Here is a 24,630-nt window from a genome sequence, read left to right on the forward strand (position 1 = left end):
CATATAAACCTATAACATGCTGCATAATGTCAAATTGTGCCATTAAGAATAGTATTGATGAAAAGATGGAAATGAAGCCTTCTGCTTGAATTTAACCTTTACTAGAAGTTATATGAAAACATATAAACAGCTGCTGTGGGTTCATATAGGTGTACACCATGGAGAATAAGAATCGACACAATGTATTGTTTTTTATGTTGATCAGTAAAGGATGATCATTAAAACATTGCATTGTCAGTTAGCCTCTTTTATAGGATGTGACCGAGCTGCAGGAAGACCTTTCTGTCTGACATTGGTCTGTTCGTAGCTTGTACAGAACTTACCACCAGGACAGAAGCTTTGACTAAATTAGATTGGTATATGAAGGAGTAAATACTCAATATGCATATGTTTTACATGAAATACCCTTTTTCATTAGTATTCTGTCTGGTCTGTCTGGTCTGTAGGAGGTTAGAAGTGTTGGATAGAAGTTGTGCATACCAGCTATTTGTTTGTTTGTTTGCTTGACATGGACAATGCATATTAATTCATTTTCTGTAAATATCAAAAGTAGTCTAAAGGCTATTTTTCATCTGCAATCCATGGCTTACAATGGTCTCACTGAAAAGCAAGGTTATGATAACAGCCATGGTAATACTGCTAAAATAATAACAATTTTAAGCACTCAAACTAAATAAAAGCACTGGGACAACGATACAAATAACACTGTCGTAAGAGCATGCAAAAGCATATCACACAATGAGAGCAGACATTAAGCAGCATTTACACTTTTGCAATATTACTAAGAGCATAATAATTGAGAATTACTTGGTTACATTGTCATTAACAGTAATCTCATTTTCAGTACAGCTGGTGTCATCCTTCTGTCCTCTCATGAATGTAGTCACAGGTTATTCATAGTGCACTCTTCACAGTGACTGTATTATAATTATATTAAGACACATTGACATATTTTGGGACATGTTTGTGATACAGCAGAAAGTAATTAAAATAGGAAATAGAGATGAATATCAGGTAAATTGAGAAAATATAACATACTTTATAAATACAAGCACATACACACCCTTTAAAACAATAGGAATAGAATATAACCAAGTTCCACAGCGTCTCAAATCCAACACAAATGTTTATAAAATGATCTGCAACCGTTTTAAATGACCATGAATTCAGGCGTAAACACTGCTGTTCCTATTTCTTCCAGCAGGGGGCAGACCGCGTGGAACAGCTGATGAGTGAATGAAACCAGAGATGAGGTTCCACGTTCCACATGTACATACTCCTGTGGATACATTTGTACACTTGAATGTTAAATCATGTTGATGTTAAATGATTGCTTTTTACATGACGTTTTAATAGAACGTTGGTCTCTGAATTCAGCAACCACACTTAGTGGAACCTACTTTTTCACAGATGAAGTAACTGTTTATGGAAACGTGAGGAATCACTCATGCTTTTAAAATATGCCACACTTTGTAGTACACTTATTTAATTTTGAATATGGGGACAAAGAGACAAACTGTGGTACTTTGTATACAAATTGGCAAATTAAGTAATAATATGTTATAAGTAAGTATTATTAGAGACACATGAGGAGACCTAATAATGAGGCAGAACAGAAGTGGCACCTCACAGTTGCACATGTAGTGTATTCAGCGATGGTCTTCTGCATACCTTGGTTTTAACAAGTGGTTATTTGAGTCACCTTCACCTTTCCATCATTTTGAACCAGTCTAGACATTCTCCTTTGACCCCTGGCATTAACAACACATTTCTGCACCAGGGAACTGCTCACTGGATATTTTCTCTTTTTCCTGGCCATTCTGTTTAAACCCTAGAGATGGTTGGTGAGTTTGTGAAGATGCCTGACACCAACAACCCATGTTCATCTTTCCTCCCCATTCTAATGCTCAGATAGAACTTTGATGGGTTGACTTGTCTACAGTATGTGCCTTTTTTAGGCTGATTATTTATGTTAAGAGTACAGGTGCACCTAATGAAGTAGTTCAATTCAAAGGTATAATCATATTTTGTAGATGTATTATTATTGTGTAACTCTTCCAAAGAGGCCATGTTTTTGGATAGCATTGTTCTTTCTTGTGCAAATGTGTTTGCTTTAGTAAAGAAATTGACTCATATACCCATTGGGAAGATATAGACCTAATTACAACATTAACGATACAGCAAAACATCCAAAAGTGTTTGGATTCTCCATCCATTATCTACCACTTTATCCTCCACTGGAGGGTCGTGGGGGGTGCTGTGCCAATCTCAGCTGACATAGGGCGATATAGGCGGGGTGCACCCTGGACAGTTCGCCAGTCCATCGCAGGGTCACACACATAGAGACAGTTTGGATTCTCATGGTGCTTAAATATTCTTATGTTTCAAGAAAACTGTGTGTTTTTCAAACAACCACAAAAGGGCAGCAGAGGGCAAGATAACAGGCCTTTTGACTCTATGCAGTTAGCTGTCTGCAGCAGTTCAACATTGTGGCTGCCAACATCACAGCCTGTCCAGTGAAGCACGGACTTCAGTTGCATTGTTTTTTTCCCCTTATATATACTGTTAATGTATATTTTGTGTTATATATCCTACTTCTTAAGATTTGTAATAACTTCAAATTACATCCAATTCTCCATATCATGAATGTGGGTAAAATAGTCAAAGAAAAATGACAAAGGAGATGGAAACTAAGCAGGTTATATGGCCACGGTGACCACAAAGAGCATGTGTGAACAACATGTGTATATCACTTTAAATTGCTGATCAAAGTGAATCATTTGGTGACAGATGTTAACACTGAGAAACACAGTCATGTGGAGCTCATCGGTTAAATCAGCACTGTGTGAACTCATATGACAGACAGTGGTTTGATTGTAACAGACATTGTTTATTCTGCTTAGGGCCACATAAAAGCCCAAGACTATAATGATGGTTAGAGCAGGAGGTTTTCAACCTGCAGCTCTGGAGCCACATGTGTGAACACCTCTTATTTAGAGATCAAGGCGAGAAATAAGTAGGTGTTTTAATATTTTGTCAACTAAAAATGTGCGTCACATCCTATGTCGTCGTCAAATGCGACATTTAAGAACCTCCCCAAACTCAACAGACCTGTGTTTGAAACATTACAGATAGGCATTCCCAACATTTAATGAAGTCATGCACACATGAAGAATGACACATTTGGTTCCACATACTACTGCTCAAGCATGAGCTACATAACATCCAGCCGTCTTTTTTTCTAGCTCTTAAATTTCACAAGCAACAAACTTTTGTTATCATATTTATCTATAAAACTTTATCCATGATGTTATCTTAATTTTATGGGTCAGATAGGTCAGAAATGTCTCTTCTGATACTAGAGGTTGCAGAGTAATAAGTGCACATGATGATTATGAAACATTCTCAATATGTGAACATGAATAAAACATTTCCCAGCATTCACGTCTTCTGATTTCACAGTAGACGTTGCTTCACTCACACAGCAGCAGCAGCAGCAGGCGTTTTTCCTCTGTCACGGCTGCCAGCACGGTCATCAGTGACGTCAGTGACGTTTGTAATCAGTCACGTGACGCGCGCAGGTCTGGATAATACGGCGCAGCTCGAGACTAAACACGGCGCCGCTGCTGCGATGTCTTCATACCTCTGTGAAATATTGTAATTTACCATTTTGTATGAGAGAACGCAAGAAGCAATAAAGCCAGCGATAATATTTAGAATCAACGGAAGTCTGGATTTTTATCTCGCCGGAACGTCGCGTTGGTCAGATTCATCTTTGAGTCGTCGTCAATCTGAGAAGTGAGTAGATGTTTATACAAATTAGAATGAAATATAACTGTCACACATGCAGTCTGTGTTATGAACATGCTTTTCATACATGTTCTATATAAACGGTGGTGTTATTAGAGACGATGGCTGCCAGCCGGTGATACCTAAATCTGTGGTAGTATTATTCTTATTTTATCGTTGATTGAGCAGCTTAAATGAATGGATTATACATGTTATTCTATATAGAACATGTACGATTTTGTTCCCCTTTTATTTGCATCGTTTCCTGTGAAATGTGAGAGATTCGCTGCATTTACGAAGGAGCGTTCATTGGTCACAATATTATTCCGTTGCATCCTGAGGATAGACGCTCCATAAGATGGCCTCCTCCTCTGCTGTGGCCTTATAGAGAAACCCTGTCTGTATTATTGTGGTCGATACGGTCAGTTTATGTTGTTGTTGTTTTTTGTGCTTTATTGTTATTCTAATATTTGTCATTGCAGTTACAGTGTCATCGTGCATGGTGTTTTTATTTATGTCCAGCATCAAAGACTCAGATTATAGACTCAATTGTGCTCCTCATCTTTCTGCTGTGTTTATCTTGGGTGTGTGTGTGTGTGTGTGTTTTCCTCATCAAAGGAGATCCTCCCCTGTCAAATGTAAGGAATGCAGATGACTGGTGAGGGTGAGGGTTGTCTAATAAAACATGGCTATGAGGGAACAGATGCTGAGTGAAATGTTGTGGTGGTTCCATCCTCCCCCCTGCTGTTGACTCAACCCTCTATAATCCGTGCACAGCCTGTGTCCCCCCTGTCCAGCAGCCGCTGCATCTGTGTTTCATTAGGGATGGGACGGGACGATTTTTGTGTCCAATACCGAGATCACAAACTGGAGTATCTGCTGATCCAAAATCCCCAAATCTACTTATAGTTCTAAATTAGTCCGATAAAGTCATTTTAGAGCATTTATGAACCGTGAAGCTGTTAACAACACATTTGTGCCGAGTCATTTCAAAGACACAATCCTCCAACTGTGTAACAAATGTTGTTCTCCCAAAAAGAAGAAAATAAACAGCCCAAACATGACTCAACTAAAATGCTTTTGATTTTAATTTACATGTGTACAGTCTGTGCTTAGTGATGCATGCGATATAAAGGATATTGGATTCTATCGGATTTTACATTTTTATTTGTCCGATATCTGATCCAGTGATTTTGAGACCGCATCGGACAGATACTGAACGATTCTGACCGATTCCCATTCCTGTTTTTCACAAACCATCATGCTCAAAGCAAAAGTTTTAAAAACTCAGATGCACGACAGCAAAAGTACATTTTCAGGGTTTAAATGTGACAGTTCTGCTGTTCTGTGGAAAAATGTTTCTTGCCTCAGATATCAAATGACACGGACCAACAATATCATGGTTTTAAACAACATGGTTTTTAATCACAATACAACTGCTCAAGTTTTTTTTCTTTTCATTATTATTTTTAGAATCTGAACATATTTCATCTGAACCATGAGCCACACTGCCCTGTATTGTCCATAAGGCTGAGGGGTGTTTAAAATAATGCACCAGACATTATTAAATTTGAAGTAATTACTAAAAACCTCTAGAGTATCACACAGTGTGAGAAAAAATTTGACTTTTTGTGGGAGAAATCAAGGTGAGCACATTGTGGCATAAGTGGTAAACAAATTGCTGTAAAGCTGTCAGTTTGAGGTGACTCATAAAACCACTAGTGGATGTGCATAGGGAAGTTGGTTTGTCAGATGGTAAAAGAGGAAATCCGCCGTGTCCTTATTTGTCTGCTCTCATGAAGAAAAGTGTGGTGAATGAAAAGATTGCAGTTTCTGGGGAGGTAGTGAGTCATTTACTTTGAGGCTTGAAAGAACATGGAGTAACCTACAGTGAGAGTGATACCACAGAGATTGTTAGAATCTTGTGTGGAAAATGAACTAATCGGGTCGAGTTTATTTAATGGGGGTTTTGTAAATGGATCAATTAAAGTGAGGCAGTGTTGAAACAAAACAAAGCACACAACACGTGACAGGAGGCCAGTGACCTCTTTACACTAGTGCAGCTTAAAGCATGTGCACACACACACACATAGGTTTGCACAGCTAGTCTTCTTAGGACACAGCAGTGACATAATTCAAACCTTCAAACTGTTCAAATCGTAGGCCTAAACTTAACCACTTTCTCAGAAATTAGGTTCTGCCTCTTTAGGACCAGATTTTGGTCCCCACAGGGTCTACTGGTCCTGATAAGGTTAGTGTATATGCCAGAAAATGTCCTAAATAAGATAACAGCTTCCAAATTGATACAACATAAACTTTTATTATTATTTTTTTATTCCATGTAATTTCAGATGTCAGTGAAATATATCCTGATATACATTACATAATATTTAAACAGAACTTCAGTCAATTTTTCTTGTATTTTTATTTTCTGATCCCGAAAATAGTTCCTGGCTGATTCCAGCACCACAGTGACAACTGTTCAGTGATGTTGTTGCTATGGTGAGGGTTCAGTATGATTTTTAGGTCTTTGCTTCCTGCTGAGGGGGAGGGAGCAATAGACACAGTGAATGCCTTGGTGGTTGGAACTGGAGATTATGTCTATATTTAATCCCGAACCTTCTAAGTACTGTATGACACATCTGCTATGCTAACAGCTGTATATTTAGCAGCACTCATACAATACCTACTGAGAGCAGGGGCTTTTCTGCAGTGTTGCGTCACATGAAATGAAAGCATAATTAAACATTATTTTGTTGTTCATCCCGGAACAATGTAACAATGTCATTTTTAAAAGACAAATAAACTTTTGCAGTGCCTCAGTTAAGGTGAGTCACGATGACCCCAAGTTCTGCTGGGACACAGAGTCATGTCTATTCAAAATAGCATCTCATGTTCTTTGAAAGACAACTCAATGTTGAAAAAGTAAATGCTGCTTGGTTAAAAATACCATCTGTCAAAGTGATAGAAAACAACAAGCACTTCCTAGACTATCGTGGACAAGAGATGAGTAAATGTCAAGCAAAAAGTTTAATTTAGACATTTTTTGTTTTTCCAGAAATCATTTGAATAGCTCATAACACCTTTTAGAGCAAGAGATGCATATCTATGAGTATAAAGTAACAGCTGTGTACAAATAACCTGCATCCAAAGTGTTATCAGCTTACCAGGAATGAGTGGACAGGTTTTAAAGACTCTGATGCTGTTCTGTCTCTGACTCAGCACATTCAGTATGGCAATGGAAATACAACAGTATTTCCATGACTATTGATTCTCTTTGGCTATTTTTTCCCAAAAGTTCTCATGTTAGTGGTCAGTTAGTTAGTGTAAGCAGCGCTGAGCTTTCTGTCACAGTGTACAAACCCGGATGACGACAGCACACAGATCCATTAGCTTGATTGAAACCGTAAGTTATGGTCACACTCTCGTGTGTGCCAGGGTTTGTGGTGATGACACGATGTTTAACTCCCTCAAATGCCAATGGAAAGAATAGGTGGCTGTTTATCAGTTTGCCAGTGAGTGTGGACGAACTAGAGAGAGAGATAAGCAAACTCTATAACTCAAGCCCGGTGCTGAAAGGGCTTCCAGGGCACCAGTGCTTTGTGTGATAAAGCTGAATCACAGGCGCTTCGTCTGTTCTGTTCTTTTGCACAACATTGTTTTGCACAGCATATACAGTACAAACTCCACCATTGCTCAATTGTAGGTCTGGTATTTGTCTTTTTTTCCACAGATGCATGTGTTTTACTTGACTTAATGTAACAAGGCCATTGGTCTTTAAGTTCCCTCATATATTCGTGTGCTATTGTGCTTTTGCAGACAGCTAAATGTCTCCAGATGTGCTCATTATATTGTGTTATTTCTCCAGTATAGAATATGTTATAGTAATATCGGTCAGGTCCATATTTTACATGCTGTATGGAATTTCTGTTTCCACGTTAATTATAGCAGCAAGACAATTACAGTAATACATTATGCTCAGGCAGTTCCCCTGGGTCCTTTTGTGATAGCTAAGCTACACTGTGTCATATGTAATTGCAATAATGTGTATTGAAATATGTTTAAAATGCTCTTTCTCCCTCTCACTCTTGTTTCCAGCCCACAGGGTGGGAATGGGAAATGATGGAGGATAAAGGGCCTCGTGTTGCTGACTACTTTGTGGTTGCCGGCCTCACTGACTCCTGCAAACCTCTTGAGGAGGAGCTCCACCTTGACGATGCCGGTCCCAAGTCTGTGAAGCCCAATGCCCCCATCACTGATGTAGCTGTGGTGATCCGCTCCCTGGGTGAGGAGGTACCACCAGGTTTCGTCCGTATTGAAAACACCCCCTCCGGCCTCTCTGCAGAGCTCAATGGAGCCAGCCTCCGGGGCCCACAGATATTCTTGTGCTTCAAGCGAGGTAGAGATAAGCCTCCACTGACAGATCTTGGGTAAGCAGTAATCCACAGACTATGACCCTTTACTCGCACAGTAACCACTAATCGCGTATCTGCTTTGAGTCACTCTAATCTGCTCTTAAACGCATCCTTTGGTCTAATATTACTGCAACGAATACATTATCAGAGACATATTTTCAAGAGTTTATTAATCAATATCTGTTAAAGCTGCAGTGTGTAACTTTTTTTTTTATGTAATTTCTTCCTCTGTTTGGTCTTTGGGGGAAAAAAGGATGCAACATGATTTGTTTGCTGTGTCCATGATCTGAAAAGAGGCTCTGTTAAGCATAACTACCAGACCTGACTGAGGGAGCGTTTGTATATACACTGGCAGCACAGGGACGGGTGGAGACAAGAAGCATTTATCATGTCAAACTGCTGAACGTTCCATGTTATTTGAGCAGTAAAATTCCTGCTGTGAAACTCCAGCCTGTTTGCAGCCACCTCACTTTACTGATGCAGTGTTGCTGGTGGCTCTCTCTCTGTCGTGACATGAAGCAAATCACTTCCTGTCTGCAGGCGACACAACTGTTAAACGTGTGTGTTACTGAGCAACACAGAGAGAATTACAGTATGTGGTGCTGATAGGCTTAATCAGCACTGTGTGAACTAATTTGACAGTAGTTTGAATGTAACTGATACTTATCCATATTTAAAAGTTGTGCACAATATTGCTAAATAAACACTACCTCGTGTTTCAGGGTCCTGTACGAGTGGAAAGAGAAACTGAAGCCTGGATGTCACATCGTCCAGACCACGCCCTCAGGTCGCCCTGCCAACATTAGCAGCTCGTCCTCCCAGCGCATCTACATCACTTACCGCCGTGCGCCAAAGAACCAGCCTCATACTTCTCTCGCCGTCACCGATGTCTGCATCATCATCCCCGGCAAAGGGGAGATACCCCCTCACACCTTCTGCAAGGTGGACAAAAACCTCAACAGCAGCATGGTGAGACAGCTTTGAACACAATTATATCTCACAAGTGTGTTTGCAAACAATGACCTCTTTATTGATCTGTGATGGCCTCTGTTTTTCATATTCCAGTGGGGATCCTCTGTCTATCTTTGTTATAAGAAATCACTGGCTAAAGCAAACACTATTGCATACAAAGCAGGTAAACTAATGTCAAATCTGTGTATGAATGCATGAATTGCACATCCACGTACATTTTACACCCACTTGCCTTTTGTATCAGCACGTTGACATGTTTTACTGTGTGTGTATGTTTAGGTCTGCTGTGTCGTTACCCTGAAGAAGACTATGAGTCCTTCCCACTGCCTGAGTCAGTGCCAATGTTCTGTCTGCCCATGGGGGCTACAATTGAATGCTGGCCAGCACACACCAAACACTCCCTGCCTGTTTTTTCCACATTTGTGCTAACAGGCGGCTCCGGAGAAAAGGTAAAAAACCTACTTACATTAAGTGTTATGGATAATCATGTTCCTTTCTCATGATTATGACACAAAAATCCACCATTCACGTGTGTATAGTCTTGTTCAGTTTGCATTATCTAATTTCTCAAAGGATGGTGTCTGTTTGTTGCCACTTAAAACATACATTCTCGCTTAATTGCTTTATTATGTTTTGTTTTGTCTTATTTTATTCAACCATTATTTAACCAGAAAGTCACTTGAGGTTGAAATATTTTTGAGAGACCTCACAAAGACAGCTCAGTCAAATATACAAACAAGGAGATAATAGAACAAATTCAGTTAAAACCGCTGCAATTTCCAGTAATTTGCCAGTTTCTCAGATATCAGCATCAGTTTTTGCTCCATAAAACAGAAATTCTCGCGTATTGCCTCCCTCTGTGCTTTAGTTTCCCTTACTGATCCATTTGCTGATGAACTACAGGAATGTTTAACACCAGTCAGTCTCAATCTACTTTTACTCGATTAAATTAAAAATGATCTAAAGGCTGTGTCTGGAATAGCTAAAGACGGTATGGTAGTCTTCTAAAGCAGTGCAGCATAAAACATTTTTGCAGCTCATCTTTTGAATAATGCACGTCGTGTGCACCGATTGGGCTGGTGCATGAGTTTTAAATGCCTCAGTGCTCACTCCTTCTTTTCTGCAACCTGTAGTTTGAAGGTACTTTATGCCTGCTATGCTTTTTTAAATGATATGGGGGGAAGAACTTCAAAGGATTAAGAATGATTTTGCAGATGTTTGATGATGAAAACGCTTCAGCAGAGAAGCCAATATATATTTCCTGAAAAAGTTCTTTGAAAGATTCTTTTCCTTTAGTTTTTAATCAAGTCCTTTTTTCTTTTTGTGCATATTTGGGCATATGTCTTGTATATATACAGTATTTATAATGTGTGTATGTATGTGCAGGTGTACGGAGCAGCCATCCAGTTCTACGAGCCTCACTCAGAAGAGAACCTGTCCGAGCGTCAGCGCTCACAGCTCGGCCTGCCAAGCACTGACCTCAGACCTGACAGGACCAGAAGTGTTTACAGCAACAAGAGCATTTGTCTGCTCTCCCACTGGCCCTTCTTCCAGTCGTTCAAGAGCTTTCTTACGTTCCTCTACCGATACTCCATATCTGGACCACATGCTCTACCTATTGAAAAGTGAGCAAATGTTACAGTTTCACTAGTTGTGCTTAAATCTAGCCTAAAGGGAACCTGTTCATGAAAGATGGGTAATTCTTACAAAGCGGACTGAACGACATTTTTAATACATTTTATGTTTTTTATTTTTCAGACACATCTCTCACTTCATGCAAAATGTGCCATTCCCTTCCATTCAGAGACCGCGCATCCTAGTGCAGGTGAGCTCAAAATGTACAATTTGATGATTGAAGTAATAGGTTCAGCGCCATGTTCCTGATTTATTTTGTTTACGGTGATCATCTGTAAACACACTAAATCACATACACAGTACATCCCCCACACACTGATAGTCTAACCTTCTGTGGATCTTTCACAGCTGTCTCCACATGATAGCCTGATGCTGAGTCAACCTGTATCTTCCCCACTGCCCCTGAGGTGAGGAAACATCAGTAAAATGTAAAGGAAAACTCGATTTGTTGCCTTCTTGATCCAAACCCTCTTCTTTCATTTTTGTGTGCACTAGTGGTGGAAGCCTCTCCACATTACTTCTGAATCTGGGCCCAAAGAATGCAGCCACTCTGCTGGTGCTGGCTGTCACTGAGCACAAGATCCTGGTTCATTCCCTGCGTCCAGCTGTACTCACCAGTGTTACAGAGGCGCTTGTGTCTGTAGGTGTTAATTCCTTTCTACTTTTCCAAGTGCTGAAGTTAGACTTTAATGTGATTATAGGTACAATGGTGAATGAGGTAAGAGACAGGGCTGTGGTATCAATGAATCACCCATCATCACATCCAGAGAAGGCCCTCACATAGAGAACACTTACAACGCTTTTGATGACTCACTCCCTGTTGTTTTTTTTGTCTATCTTTGCATTATATAATTGCAATGTCCTTTTTTTACAGATGATCTTTCCTTTCCACTGGCCATGCCCCTACATTCCTCTGTGCCCACTCGCCTTGGCTGATGTGCTCAGTGCACCGTGTCCTTTCATCGTGGGTCTGGACTCCAGATACTTTGACCTTTACCTGCCCCCGGCTGACATTAGCTGCGTGGATCTGGACACAAACACAATCTCCCAGTATGTGACCTCTGACCACTGATCTCTGTGATGAATGGCCCCCTTCGACTTTTAAGACACCAAAACAAAACACCTCCCATGTTTTATGGTTTTTATTTTATTGTCCACCAGTGAGAGGATCACTAGTGTAATAACAAAAGAGCGTTCGGCTCCACTCGTCTACCACATCAATTCAAAAGCTAATGTAATCATAATTGCTGTAAGATTACATTTCATTGCCGATGTCAGTACATTCATATCCCTCCTTATTTCTTTTCTGCGATGTTTCTTGACTGTCCTCCCATGTAACGAAAACCATATGGCGTGCTTTCAGAAAAGAAGACAAGAAGGCGTTGACATGGAAAATCCTGCCCAGACGAGCTTGCAAATGTCTTCTGAATACACTGAATAAGCTCTACCAGCAGCTCGCTGAAGGTGAGTCTTTGTCTGATGCTTTCAGTTTACATGTGCATGGTCTCATGAATATTTGAGAAGTTGGCTTCTCAAGCCTGTTGAGTCAGCATGTGTCGCTGATATACAGGAAAATGCATCATGCTTACATTTTTATAAAAAACAACCACAACGTTTAGAGCGTCCCAGGGGATACTGAGGATATACTGTAATTTAATCTCAGTGCTTTACCCAATGCTGCTCAATCTACCTTGTCTACCACAGGCTAATTCAATAAATATCATGTGACATTTCCTAAATCGCCTCCATTAAAGCTACAGTGCGTAACATTTGATTTTTTTGTTTGTTTTTTGTTTTCATTCTGCCTCGATTTGGTCTTCATTAACAGAAATAATATAACATTATTTGTATGCTCCGTACTCCGTCAAGCAAAACTATCAGACTATTTTACTGAGGGAGCATTATGTGTATACACTAGCAGCACAGGAGCAGACAGGGGCAAGAAGCATTTATCCTGTCAGACTGTTGAAGAACTGTTTTTTGAGCAGAAAAAATTACTTCTGAAACTTTTTGTGGGCACTTTTTTGAGCTTTCAGTCAAATGTCGGCTTGTGTGTGGAGCTGATAGGAGTCGATTAGCATTGTGTGAACTCATTTGACAATGGTTTGACAATGGTGCTTTTGTTTAAAAGTTATGCATTTCAGTTTTAAACTTAATTATTTCTATTTGCAACACCTTCAACATTGTCAGGAAAATGAGTGCTTCGTCGTGTTATTGTTTATGTCCTGTTTCTACATACCCTGCTGTTGTGACCTCTCAGGTGGTCAGGTGAACCGTGAAGATGTGCAGATGGAGCAAATGGTGACTGACAGTGAGCTCAACGGGGGGAAAAGCCTCCACACGCTGGAGCTGGAAATCCAGGAGGCATTCCTGAGGTTCATGGCAGCCATCCTTCGAGGCTACCGCTCGTACCTGCTGCCCATCACCCAAGCGCCGTCTGAGAAGACCACAGATGCCAGCTCCCTCTTTGACCTCCAAGGTACTCCTCAGTCTGTAACATGCTCAACAAGCTGTTGCTGCCTTGCTTTCATGTGATTTACTGTTGTAGTGGGTCAGGGGGTTGCGTTTGGCCTGTGTCACGGCCATAGTAACTCTGGTGATTTAGCTTTAAGCCTCGGCTGAGAATGGGTGGGTATGAAAAGTTAGACAAACAGCCGTGATTAATAGCACAGTGTCCTCACACATCTGTGCGCTGTTATGAAACCAGAGAGAAACTTGTTTCACGGCTCAGGATTAATTTCCTGTGTAATCCGTGTCTTGACCCTGTAAAATTAAGATTCTCTGTAACAGCATAAGAAATGATTGTCCAACATTGCGTTATAATTTCATGCAATATATATTTTTTTTGTTTATTAGGCTTCCTGAAGAGCAGAGACCGCTCCCAACAGAGGTTTTACTCCCTCATGACCAAGACACAAATGTTCAGCCGATTCATAGAGGAGTGCTCCTTTGTCAGTGATAAAGATGCCAGCCTGGCTTTCTTTGACGAGTGTGTTGATAAGGTGAGGCTCGCAGCTAATCTTTACCATGGATTTTCTGTGCCAGAGACAATTAATTTGAAAAACTGCAGGTGCGTGTTGCATAAGAACAAGGTCCCCAGCAGGCAAACAGTATCAGACTGACCTCAACACATTTGCAGAGAAATATTAATCACCTGCTATCGCTAAGATGTGACATTGAGGTTCAATTCATTTGAAGATGTTTATTTCCCCCTCTTCTCTTCAACCCCTGATGTTTTTCTACCTTTTTCTTCATCTAATTTTCTGCCTTTTGTCTTCTCTCTCTGCTCCTTTGCTTATCATCTTGCCTGGTAGCTATTCACCACTGGAGGAAAGGTAAGCCCTTAGAGCTTGTGCCATTGTTTAAAGCTGAGTACTTGTTTTTTTATGTGTTTCCCTTTTTTCAGTAGCAGCAGCAGCAGCACTGGGTGTATTAGTCTTATCTGCCGAGCATGACTCAGCTCGTACACTTTTGTGTATGGTGATTATGAATAAATCAAAGTGAGGTTAAGAGAGTGAAGGTAAAAGTGTAGGGAGGTCTTAAAATGACAGGATGTGCATTAGACGTCTGTGTGTGTGTCAGCAAGATTATTATATATTATTGAACCAGCTGCTTTTAGGAAGAACTGCACTGGCAGGTTATGCACATTATTATATTATAGGTGATGCAGAGACAGAGACAAACGTATCTTTATTCTGTCCCGACTTCAGTATCCTCTGAGAAATAATATGTGCAAGAATGAAACAGGACCTATTTGTCAAAACTGGTTTATCATCGGGGGATTTGACAGCTTTGATGAACACATCCGCCCCACACATGTTTTGTAATACACAAAAAAGACAAAACATCCTCCTCCTCTCTGAAAAACCCTATGTGCTTGCAAACTTGTGCAATCGGAAGTCACACTGACATCCTGCACGGACACTTTGAGCGCCTGTATGAATGGCCTCTGCGGTTATTATTGAGAAGTGGAAGGATTGATTCATTCAGCGTCACCGCTGCTGAGGTTGACAACAAGTGCATGATTGAGAAAGACCTTTTGTCTGCAAGAGGAAGGGCAATGAGTGGAGAAAGCACTGAGTGCAGTCGAAGTAAGGGCAAACAGGTCAGTGACAGTCGCTTGACTGAATCATCCACTCCACCGAGTGGAACAAAAACTGTAGCACAGAACCACCGGTGAGCCATTCATCTGCTGCCATAATATTAATGTTTTTGTGATAAGCTAGTAATGGAATCAGATAAGCCGACTGACTGCACATCAGCATTGCAGGGTTTATAATAATAATAATAATAATAAAAAAAGCTACTCAGTGGTGATTTTTCTCCTTAAAACAAACACACAAGCTTTATGGAGACACTAGTCTCCATTAAACATCCATTGGTCACCTTTTAATTGAATGAAATGTGGCAGCTTAGTATCAAATGTTGCTGCCAGAGCAGTGAAGTGGTTTAATGTACAATACAGCACCATTGGCATTTTGTCCGGGTCACTGCTGCCAGGATTAAATTGGTCTTGGAAGATTCATGGACTCGACAATAGCTGAATAGACTGGGGACACAGACCATGTACCTAGATGTAGATGGACTCATTACTGACATCTGTTTTTCCTCACTGATCCTCATACCTGATCTGATCTGAGAGCTCATATGGTATCAAATGCCCATGAGCCTCCATGCAGCATTACCTTGTGGATTTACAACATATTAAGAGCCAAGATGGGAGGAAAGAGGCGAAGCAATGACGCAACGTGTGTTTCTCTTGCAAACCAGACGGACAGCGAGCGACAGGAGGATACCAGGCTGATCGAACTGGATGAATCGCACCGCAGTGAGCACACGGTCTATATCAACCCCCCAGAGCTGCCTCCACTTCCACAGGGAGAAGAGCATCCTCTGTGCTATAGGTAACACAATGCAGATCAATCCCTGCACACACAATAGATGCAAAACAAGCTGATTACTTCTCTTTCACTCCCGGTGGAGAGACCATGCATAAATTGCTAAAGCTGCTGTGCATGACATTTGCCTTTATTGATGTTGGATTTTGTGTCTGTCTCAGTTTACATCATCGTACACAGTTTGAGAGAATATATAATGTCTTCCCGCAGCTACTCTAGCTTCCCTGTACTTAATGCTGAGCTGCTGGAGCCACTGGAGGGACAAAATCCTTCATCAGCCAGCATGACTTCACGCCACAGCAGCCCAGCCAGCCCCACAGCCATCTTCAGACGCTCTAAGCAGGTAGAGCTGCATGAGAAGTGTGATTGTCTTGAAAATGCACCAATAATTACGCATTATTCGTGCACTAGACAAACCAAAAGAAAAGCCATCGGCTTCTAAAGAAGATCAAACATTGTTTTTCAGGAGATCAAGTTGGCTCAAAGGATGGCCAAAACCTACTCATCTATGCCTCAGATGTGGTCCAAATGTCTTCTACGCCATTGCTATGGCCTGTGGTTCATCTGCCTGCCAGGATTTGTCGGGAACTCTCCCTCTAAGGTGCGAGCTCTGCGTACAGCTTACGACGTGTTGAGGAAGATGCAGGACAAGAAGCTGCAGGCTCCTGATGAGGTAGGAAATTGAATAAAAGAAAACTCTATATTATATTTATAATGTAGCTATGATATTAATTGGTTTTATTGTGTTTTTTCTGTCCAAGGTGTGTTACCGAGTGTTGTTGCAGTTGTGTGGCCAGTACAGCCAGCCTGTCCTTGCTGTGAGGGTGTTGTTTGAGATGAAAAAGGCTGGAGTTCAACCTAATGCCATCACGTATGGCTACTACAACAAGGTATGTGATCCTAATAAAAACTGCACCAACAAATAGTTACCAATAAAGAATTTCCAAGTGGAACATTTTGTTTTAAACGTTAACATTTAAGACCATGTTCCTTCTCCAGGCTGTGTTGGAGAGCACTTGGCCGTCCACCACCAGAGGAGGCTACTTTCTGTGGAGAAAGCTGAGGAACGTGGTCCTCGGTGTTCTCCAGTTCAAGCAAGCAGCGAGAAAACAACAGACTCCTCACAGAGATCCTCAGCTTTCAGGTAAGTCCATGGTACTGTTATTTATCATAAAATATGCTAATATTTCTCATTTTATTATAAATATCTTGTACAAAACATATTTCAAGATAATAATCATGTTTTAGCAAAGTAAGGCCTCAAAGCTTTCCTACAGTGTTAAGCTATTGCTTCAAGGGAAAACCAGATTTTGTTAATATCAGAAATTTAAAATTAGAAATGTAAAGGATCATTATCGTCCACAATATAACAGTATTGGGTACACACAATACCACATTACAAATATGAACACATATGCCAGTAGTGATTACTTTAAGCCCAAGATGTTGTTTGGATTGCAGCAAGTCACAGTTACTATTTCAGTAAGTGAGTCTTCTTCCTGTCGTGCTTCATGAATAAGATGTAATTGAATGTCATCCTGTGGAAAGAGTCGTTTCTTCAAGGTGTGTTTTCTGGTCTCATAACAAGGTTTATCTTGATTCAGGCTTCCTCCAGCACAAATTGTTCCCAGACCACTTTCTTTTAATGACAGTAATTAAACCGTGCACGGAGGTTTCCCTCCCCAGCAGTCACTGCGCACAGGTTGCTCTTGATGTCAGCCCATAATTCCCACAACATCCTAGAGACTCATTACCATAATGATATGAGGGAACATCAGGCTTTTCAGACCATATAGTGTGTGTGTGTGTGTGTGTGTGTGTGTGTGTGTGTGTTCTTGCATTTGGGACTTTGTGAGGACCAAAACTTGCAAAACCATACAGAGTGAGGACATTTTGCCTGGTCCTCACACCTTTAGGTTCATCTATAAGAGTCCTCACTATGAAGGAAGCGCAAACGTGCGTGTGTTTTATCAAATTTCATTCACAAATAGGACTTTATAGAAACATTGCCAAAATGGAAATGTGATCATTTTGAACACAATTCTGTTTTTGGTGATTTCGTGAAATTAAAATTGAATGTGATTCAGTCAACACGCTCCTCTGAGTTAAAACCATGATTTTATTTGCTCTCATCTCATCCTTTTATGTTGAGTAATGTTCAGTCATGATGGCAGCCGCTTTATGTGGTCTCATAAACTGTTCACCTGATAAAGTGGTGTGATTTCAGCTGAGCAGTAGTCTACTAATTCTGTTGCTGCTACTCCTTTTTTTAGTCATTCGTTTCAGCCTCTTTTCTGTTATCTCCCCCCAGACGGCAGCGATCTTGACACTGTCAGTCACGAGAGTTTGGACAGTGCTAATGACTCTGCTGAGCGAACATCCATCGACACCGACTTCACTAAAATGGACTCCAGTGACGATGGATTTAGCACAGGTAGGAAGCCACAGCTCTGCTTCTGTTTAAATGTCACCATACACCCCCCCACACACACACACACCTTCTGCTCTCTCTCCATCATCACTCATTACACTCAAACACTACCAAGAAATGTCTTTAAAATCATGTCACCAAAAATGTTATTATGTTGTATGTTATATGTTAGCCCAGCTGTAAAACAAAGATTAGTCAATGTAAACTGAATTTTAAAAAAGACACTTGTCCAACTGCATTTAAAAGTGATTGAAGAAAATAAAATGTTTTATCATATAATGTTTTTTTAATTATTATTTTACATGAACTCAAGAGAGGAAGAGCAAAGTAGACTGAGTTTGTTTTGCCCCTCACATTACAATTGATATACAATAGGACAGCAGTGGTGGTGGTTAGTATGAGCAGGCTGAGGTTCTGGTACTAACATTATCATGGATCTGGAGCTTGGTTTATATATTTGTTCTTGCAGTCTGTCCTTGTAAATGGATGATGCAGGATGATTCAAAGTCTCTTTCACTGTGTTGCTAAACCTGCCTTTATATTCTGGGACTGTTGTGTGCTGTGAGCTGTAAGGAATACCACCACACTCTGTTGTATGAAGGATCCATGGAGTTTCTTTTTAATTACCTTGGCTCTTTGAAAGAAAAAAAAGAAGTAGTGGGAACAGAAACGAATGCTTGTTCTCTTTTTCCAGGTGGACAGTCAGACCAGGGCTACGATTCACTGTCCAAAGAGGAGGAGAGGCTGTGTGTCAGACACAGCGACAGCAGCACACCACTGGTAGAAGACAAAGGAGCCAGGCAGTCCAGTGAGTGTAAGGATTAGATGTTATCTTTAATCTCTGACACTTAATGACCGTTTCTGCAGAAGTGAACCACTGCTGACTGTGAACATAATGAACTCTCCCTATAAAAGTCGAGCGTTCATGTCGCAGTGTGGGAGTAATGTCTTCTCTACCTAACCAGCTGCTGAAAGTATATTAACAATTAACCAATTAAAAGTTTGTGACTTCTTGAGCATAAAATACAATGATGATAAACACCTGACCCATAAGGAAATGCACACCTGCCAGTTTTCTTCATGTGTACTCCTCGATTTGTAGGGATCAATATTAATAAATGTAACTGAGTGGAGATTTTCTATATTCCATGTTATCTCTTTAACAAATCATGTTGTTTGAATCTCTAGTACCTGAGATCGAGGTCCCAACCAGCAGCACGCCTCCTTCTATGAAAAGTTATAAATCAACAGAAGGCAGCACAGGTGAGGTATATTCAGAAAGGTCTGCATGAAGCAGTGATGGCTCTTAAACAGTTCCCCAGGTTTTCGGTCTTACTGTGTCAGAGATCAATGACTCGACATGTCTTCACTCGTTGTCTTCGCAGGCAACGGCAGCAGGCTGGTGCACAGTACATCAGGTGACACCGTTGTGTGTGGAGCCCTCCCAAAGGCAGAGAGACCAAAATCACTTGACTTGTCTGGTGCACTGGAAACACTGCGGTTCGCTGTGCCTCACGTAAGCTCAGTGAAGCAGCTTCACCTCGGTGCTGACAGACTGCATGGTGTTGAGGAAGAGGAGACAGAGACTGATAAACAGAAACCTCTGGCGGAGAGGAGTGTGAGCTGCAGCGGTGCTGTGGCGAGGCCAGGTGTCTCCATGGAGAGGAGTGTCAGCTTTAATGCTGGGAGTGTAAGAAGGACAGGTATCGAGACAGGGTCTGACCCCCTGTCACTGATAGCAGCCGATACGGTGCAAGAGTTTGACCAGGACAACAACTGCAACAGCCCTCTAAGCAGCCGCACACCCAGTATGGACTTGCAGAATCACTCAAGCCCCTTGTTTCGATCCTCCTCGTCTCCTCACTCGTCACCGAGAGCTTCCTCTCTACTGCGCGCCAACTCACACCTTCCACTGCCCGTCAAATCCAAGGAGAAGCTGCAGCCATCGCCGTCTCTTCCTCTGGGCGTCGGTTACAAAGACAGAGAGAGGCCTTCCTCGTTAGCGTTGCCCGCCTCGCCCACGACGTCCACCTCATCGTTTTCCATGGACTCTCTCTTCACGCCGACTCTGGACATCTTCAAGAGCAGTGTTATATCAGCAGGGAAGGGTGTGGCCGAGAAGGCCAGCCGCCTTTACTCTCGCCTGTCCTCACAGACATCATTAACTCAGGTTAGTGGCACCATTTCTTATATTCCTGGCATATATCTGTTGATGATATGAAATTCCATCCCCGATAAGCTCTTGTAATGTGACACTAATTTCTCTTTCTTCTCCCCTGCAGGATGCAAACTGTGATGGTGTAAGTGTGTCTTCACTGACTTCAGCAGAGGCAGACTGCTCCTGGCTGCTTGATAATGATCTGGACCCAGACGGCTTCACCTCCCCCCAGCATGGCAGCATGACCCGACTCAGGAGAACTCCTGTTGTGGGCCAAGCATGCGCGGGCAGTCCCAGCACCCCCGACAGAGTGTTCAGACACAACTCCTTCTCTGGTTTGTTCTACATCTTTAACTTTCAGTGCTGCTGTTTTTGGTTTTAGTTTTTGAACACAAACCACGAAAAATGTATTTAAAGTAGTTTGCAGTCTCTGATAAAGCATATATAATGTAAAAAACAAAACAAAAAAACTGTCCGTGTTCCCTTGTGAAATCGCTATTTTAACTGCTGCTCCTAGAAAAGCACTTCTAATCTAAATTTAGAATAAGAGTAGGGCTCAACAATGGAGAGAGTTGGGTGTTATGATGGAAACTAGGCCATCGGGCATGAGGGCTGCTTTATTGTGTGGGCTTTTCTGTGCTCGGCCACAGCCCTTTGCTAAACTGCTCATGTGCAAATTTTAACAATTCACTACAACATCAAACATCAATGCTGTGCTACTTTGTTTAATTCTTGCACTTTTAGTTTTGTGTCTAATTATTAAATCCTCCATTATTTCCAGGTGGTTTGGCACTTCCCTCTAAATCTCTTCACACTCCAGATTCTTCCCTCGAAACCAGCCGCTTCCAACCCACTCCCAGCTACGCCATAGAGGTATGTTAGTCACATATCGCAGACTCATTTTCAGACGCCAACTGCCGTGATCGACTTCTGCAATTAAATTTGATTTCCTCCTCATCGTAGGTGCAGATTTCCAGTTGTTCGCTCTGTAAGACGTGTGACTGTCTGGTGTATGATGAGGAGATCATGGCCGGCTGGACGGCCGACGACTCAAACCTCAACAGCACTTGTCCCTTCTGCGGCACAGCCTTCCTGCCTTTCCTCAACGTGGAAATCAAAGACCTGAGACCACAGAGCAGGTAGGTTCTCCTTTTACATGCACCAACTGTGTATGTACACATTCTATGAATCATCTCTTTCCATAATTTCACACTGAATTCAATTATGATATGAGTCATCGTGTCTTTAGGGCCTTACAATCCTGGCTGCAGGCCAAACTCTCTCAAACTAGATTGTCTGGACTGTGTCTCCACACTCAGTATGCTTTGTCCCTGTGGCCTCTTTAAAGAGATCCATTATGTGTCTCCTCACAGGTCCTCTAAGGAAAGTAATCCTGTTACAGAGGAGGACACGTCTGTCTCACTCAACCCCAAGGCCGAAATGTCTGCAACAGATTGTGCAGCTCGGTCATCTGCAGTTCCCCTGCAGGAGAACAGTGGGGGAGTTGGCACAGCAGGACCAGCCTCAGTGCCCGCCTCCACCTCTACTCCGGTGACGGTGCCGTACCTGAGCCCACTGGTCCTGTGGAAGGAGCTCGAGAGCCTGCTGGTGAACGAGGGCGACCAGGCCATCTCCACGCCGAGCGTGGTCGACCAGCACCCCATCGTTTTCTGGAACCTTGTGTGGTACTTCCGCAGGCTGGAGCTGCCGAGTAATCTACCGGCTCTTATCCTGTCCTCCCAGCACTGTTGCCGTGGAGACCAGGTAAATATTTCAACATATCTTTGTCTCCAGATTGAAGTCACTTAACACTTTGAGTTAAAACTCTTTCGTGGAGGACGTGCACATCTCTGACATCAGTGGCCTCAAGTGGTTGATAATTGTTTCAAAAACGTAAGGCAGCACAAATCATAGATAATTATATATGCAAATATTTGTATATGTATATGTTTTTGTTTGTTTTTTTTAGCAAATGAAGAGCAAGTATTTGTAAAGATGGGACAGCATGCATTACAGTTCTCTCCACTAAGGCTGTGAGAAACTGAGGGGATTAATCTTCCACACATTTTTACCTCCTTTAGACTCCTCAGAGCGTTTCATCCGAGGACAGCAAGCAGGTGCTTGTGAGGATTATGTGGGACAACCTGAAGTTGCACCAAGATAAAGTTCAGCCGTGCTATGTCCTGTGGAACACACACTGTAAGTCATTTCACATCAAAAGACTGAGGTGTGCGTGTTATGTTTTCAAAAGGTGGAATTTCTCAAAAGCAGTGGTAGCGTTTCATCAAGGTCAGACATTTAGATGCAGGTTAAGTAATGCGTGTGAAGGAAGTAGGAAATCATGCATAATTCAGTTCAAGCCTCCTATTAGTCATGGTCACTGTACCAGTGCTACAGTTTTTTTTCTGAGTGAAGGAGATGAACAAGCGTTTGATGAGGGTGACTTTTTATCTCTCTGCGTAGGCGCCAACTCCCTAATTCGCTCCGGGCTGTGTGAAGAAGGCCAGCTCTTCACTGTGGAGCTCCTGCAAGGTTTTGTGAGGAGTATTAAGAAGAGTGATGTCTATCAGCCCATGAGCCAAATTATTCAGCTGCTGGGGCCAGAGCTGGGCTTCAAGAGACAGAGGTGAGGAAATAAACATGTCAGCGTAAAGTCATGTCGTGAAGATGAAGAGAAAGACTAATCTCCACTTTTTCTTTCTTCTCCAAAAGGAGCCTTTATAGAGATTTGTTGTTCCTTGCACTGGTGGCACTGGGGAAAAACAACATTAATATAAGTAAGTCTGTTGTATGGATGCTCCACCCCTGTGGCCCTGGTTTAAATAACTCTAAATAAAACCTGGTAAATAAATCAATGTTGCCCTGAGAATGAATCCTCAAGACTTTGGTGATCCCATGACTTTTCCTTGAGCACCACCAGCAGGTCAAACTTTGAAAAACACTCCCATCGGCTGCATCTACTTTGTTTAGTGGCAGTTAGAAGAAAAAGTTAGCCTGTTAATACGTTAAATTACTATACATAATCTTATAGAAATCATTGTTTCTTCGCAGATGCCTTTGACCGGGAGTACAAACTGGCTTATGATCGCCTCACACCAAACTTGGTCAAGCTGACACACAACTGTGACCGGCCTCCTGGACCGGGGGTCATGGAGTGCAGGAAGACTTTTAAAGAGCCCAGTCTGTGAACCACTACTCTTTCCCTTTGTACAAGTATGTTTTGGTCAGTGCTGCTGTTTTTTCTTTTGTGTAGTTTGTTTGATTTTATTTGAACTGCTCTTTAGACTCAGGACCAACTCACCTGACTGAGGCACTGAGCTCTTCAAAGCACAACAGGAAATGTACGATTAATGGAAAGCAACTGCCACAGTATCCTTGTAGCCCGTTATAGCTGGGACGCATGGAAGTACAGGACTTGCATTTGTACATATTTTATAAAATTCCACTGTATTTTCAGCACAACTATAGTCAAATATTTGTATAGTAATTATACAGTCCTCTATTTTACGACTGCTTCTGTTCAAGCTGTGAGTAAATATGTAAAAGTGAGTGTATGATCACGTTGTCTATTCCTTGTTGGTCCTGGTGACCTTGTTAAGACTGTTGTTGAGTACAGTTCGTACCCGCTTTTAGACATTCATGTTTTTACAAAGCACTTTGACAAGACACGTTCATTATGGCCCGGCAGCCGACTGTCAGTGACAAATTCGTCCTCATTTGTACTCTGTAAACCCGTTTCCATATGCCTGAACACACTAAAGTAGACGTTAACATCAAAAATATTGTCTTTTTTTACCAAAAAGGGAGTTCTCAATTATTGTACGGTATATGCACAAATTTATTTATGTATCTTTTTTGTACAGTGCTCAAAAAGAAACCCCAAAAAGGGGAGTATGAAGATATGATTTATTAACACTTTTCTACACAATACCTTTTTTTAGAATGAATAATGTATGTGTTGTATGGGACCATCAAAGATGAACTTTCTTGAAACAGTACAATCAAACTATTAGAGAAGTAAACGCTTAAAAAAATAATCAACGCAGCTTTTTGATAAAGTAATTCATGTATTCACACGGTAACATATCTATGAAACTGTACAGTGTATTTGATTGTTGGATTTTGTGTATTTTCCTTTTTGGTCCTCACTCTCTGTAGTACTGTACAATGACAATCGTATACTGTTTTAAGTCATTTGAACCACTGATGAAGAAACTGACTGTTTTTAACAGATGACAGTGCAGGACTTTTTGCACTCATTAAAAGGTGTTCAAGTGTCTAAGTTCACAGGTCGAATCTACCCGAATTCAAAGTAATGTTTGTCAATGAGTG

At 41.5% G+C, this 24,630-nt stretch overlaps 1 protein-coding gene across 3 annotated transcripts; it reads left to right on the forward strand.

Moving 5' to 3' along the window:
• The first annotated feature begins 3,596 nt into the window (after window positions 1–3,596).
• On the forward strand, window positions 3,597–24,086 carry dennd4a (DENN/MADD domain containing 4A). 3 transcript variants are annotated; one of them, XM_044036214.1, is made up of 31 exons: window positions 3,597–3,798; window positions 7,888–8,219; window positions 8,927–9,173; window positions 9,270–9,339; window positions 9,456–9,625; window positions 10,563–10,801; window positions 10,935–11,001; window positions 11,160–11,218; window positions 11,307–11,451; window positions 11,686–11,861; window positions 12,175–12,275; window positions 13,072–13,290; window positions 13,668–13,813; window positions 14,126–14,146; window positions 15,582–15,715; window positions 15,920–16,052; window positions 16,176–16,382; window positions 16,471–16,599; window positions 16,709–16,853; window positions 18,021–18,143; window positions 18,835–18,954; window positions 19,329–19,403; window positions 19,526–20,310; window positions 20,423–20,633; window positions 21,080–21,171; window positions 21,262–21,437; window positions 21,672–22,062; window positions 22,380–22,497; window positions 22,762–22,924; window positions 23,011–23,075; window positions 23,350–24,086. In XM_044036214.1, exons 2-31 carry the CDS (start codon window positions 7,909–7,911, stop codon window positions 23,484–23,486), a joined length of 5,175 nt encoding a protein of 1,724 aa, XP_043892149.1. In that variant the 5' UTR covers window positions 3,597–3,798; window positions 7,888–7,908; the 3' UTR covers window positions 23,487–24,086. The 3 variants fall into 3 exon arrangements, with proteins under 3 accessions (XP_043892149.1, XP_043892150.1, XP_043892151.1); XM_044036215.1 differs by having other exon boundaries at window positions 18,835–18,948; XM_044036216.1 differs by lacking the exon at window positions 14,126–14,146.
• Window positions 24,087–24,630: the final 544 nt, after the last annotated feature.

This window comes from Solea senegalensis, linkage group LG10 (genome assembly GCF_019176455.1).
Source record: "Solea senegalensis isolate Sse05_10M linkage group LG10, IFAPA_SoseM_1, whole genome shotgun sequence".
Taxonomy (NCBI): Eukaryota; Metazoa; Chordata; class Actinopteri; order Pleuronectiformes; family Soleidae; genus Solea; species Solea senegalensis.

What these genes read in the sequence shown, in the direction of transcription:
- dennd4a (XM_044036214.1), top strand. Translation starts at nt 7,909, where the DNA reads ATGATGGAGGATAAAGGGCCTCGTGTTGCTGACTACTTTGTGGTTGCC. An exon ending in AGCCAGGCAGTCCAGTGAGT is followed by an intron (nt 18,955 to 19,328) that starts GTAAGGATTAGA and finishes TTGAATCTCTAG; the next exon opens with TACCTGAGATCGAGGTCCCA. An exon ending in CACAGACATCATTAACTCAG is followed by an intron (nt 20,311 to 20,422) that starts GTTAGTGGCACC and finishes TCTCCCCTGCAG; the next exon opens with GATGCAAACTGTGATGGTGT.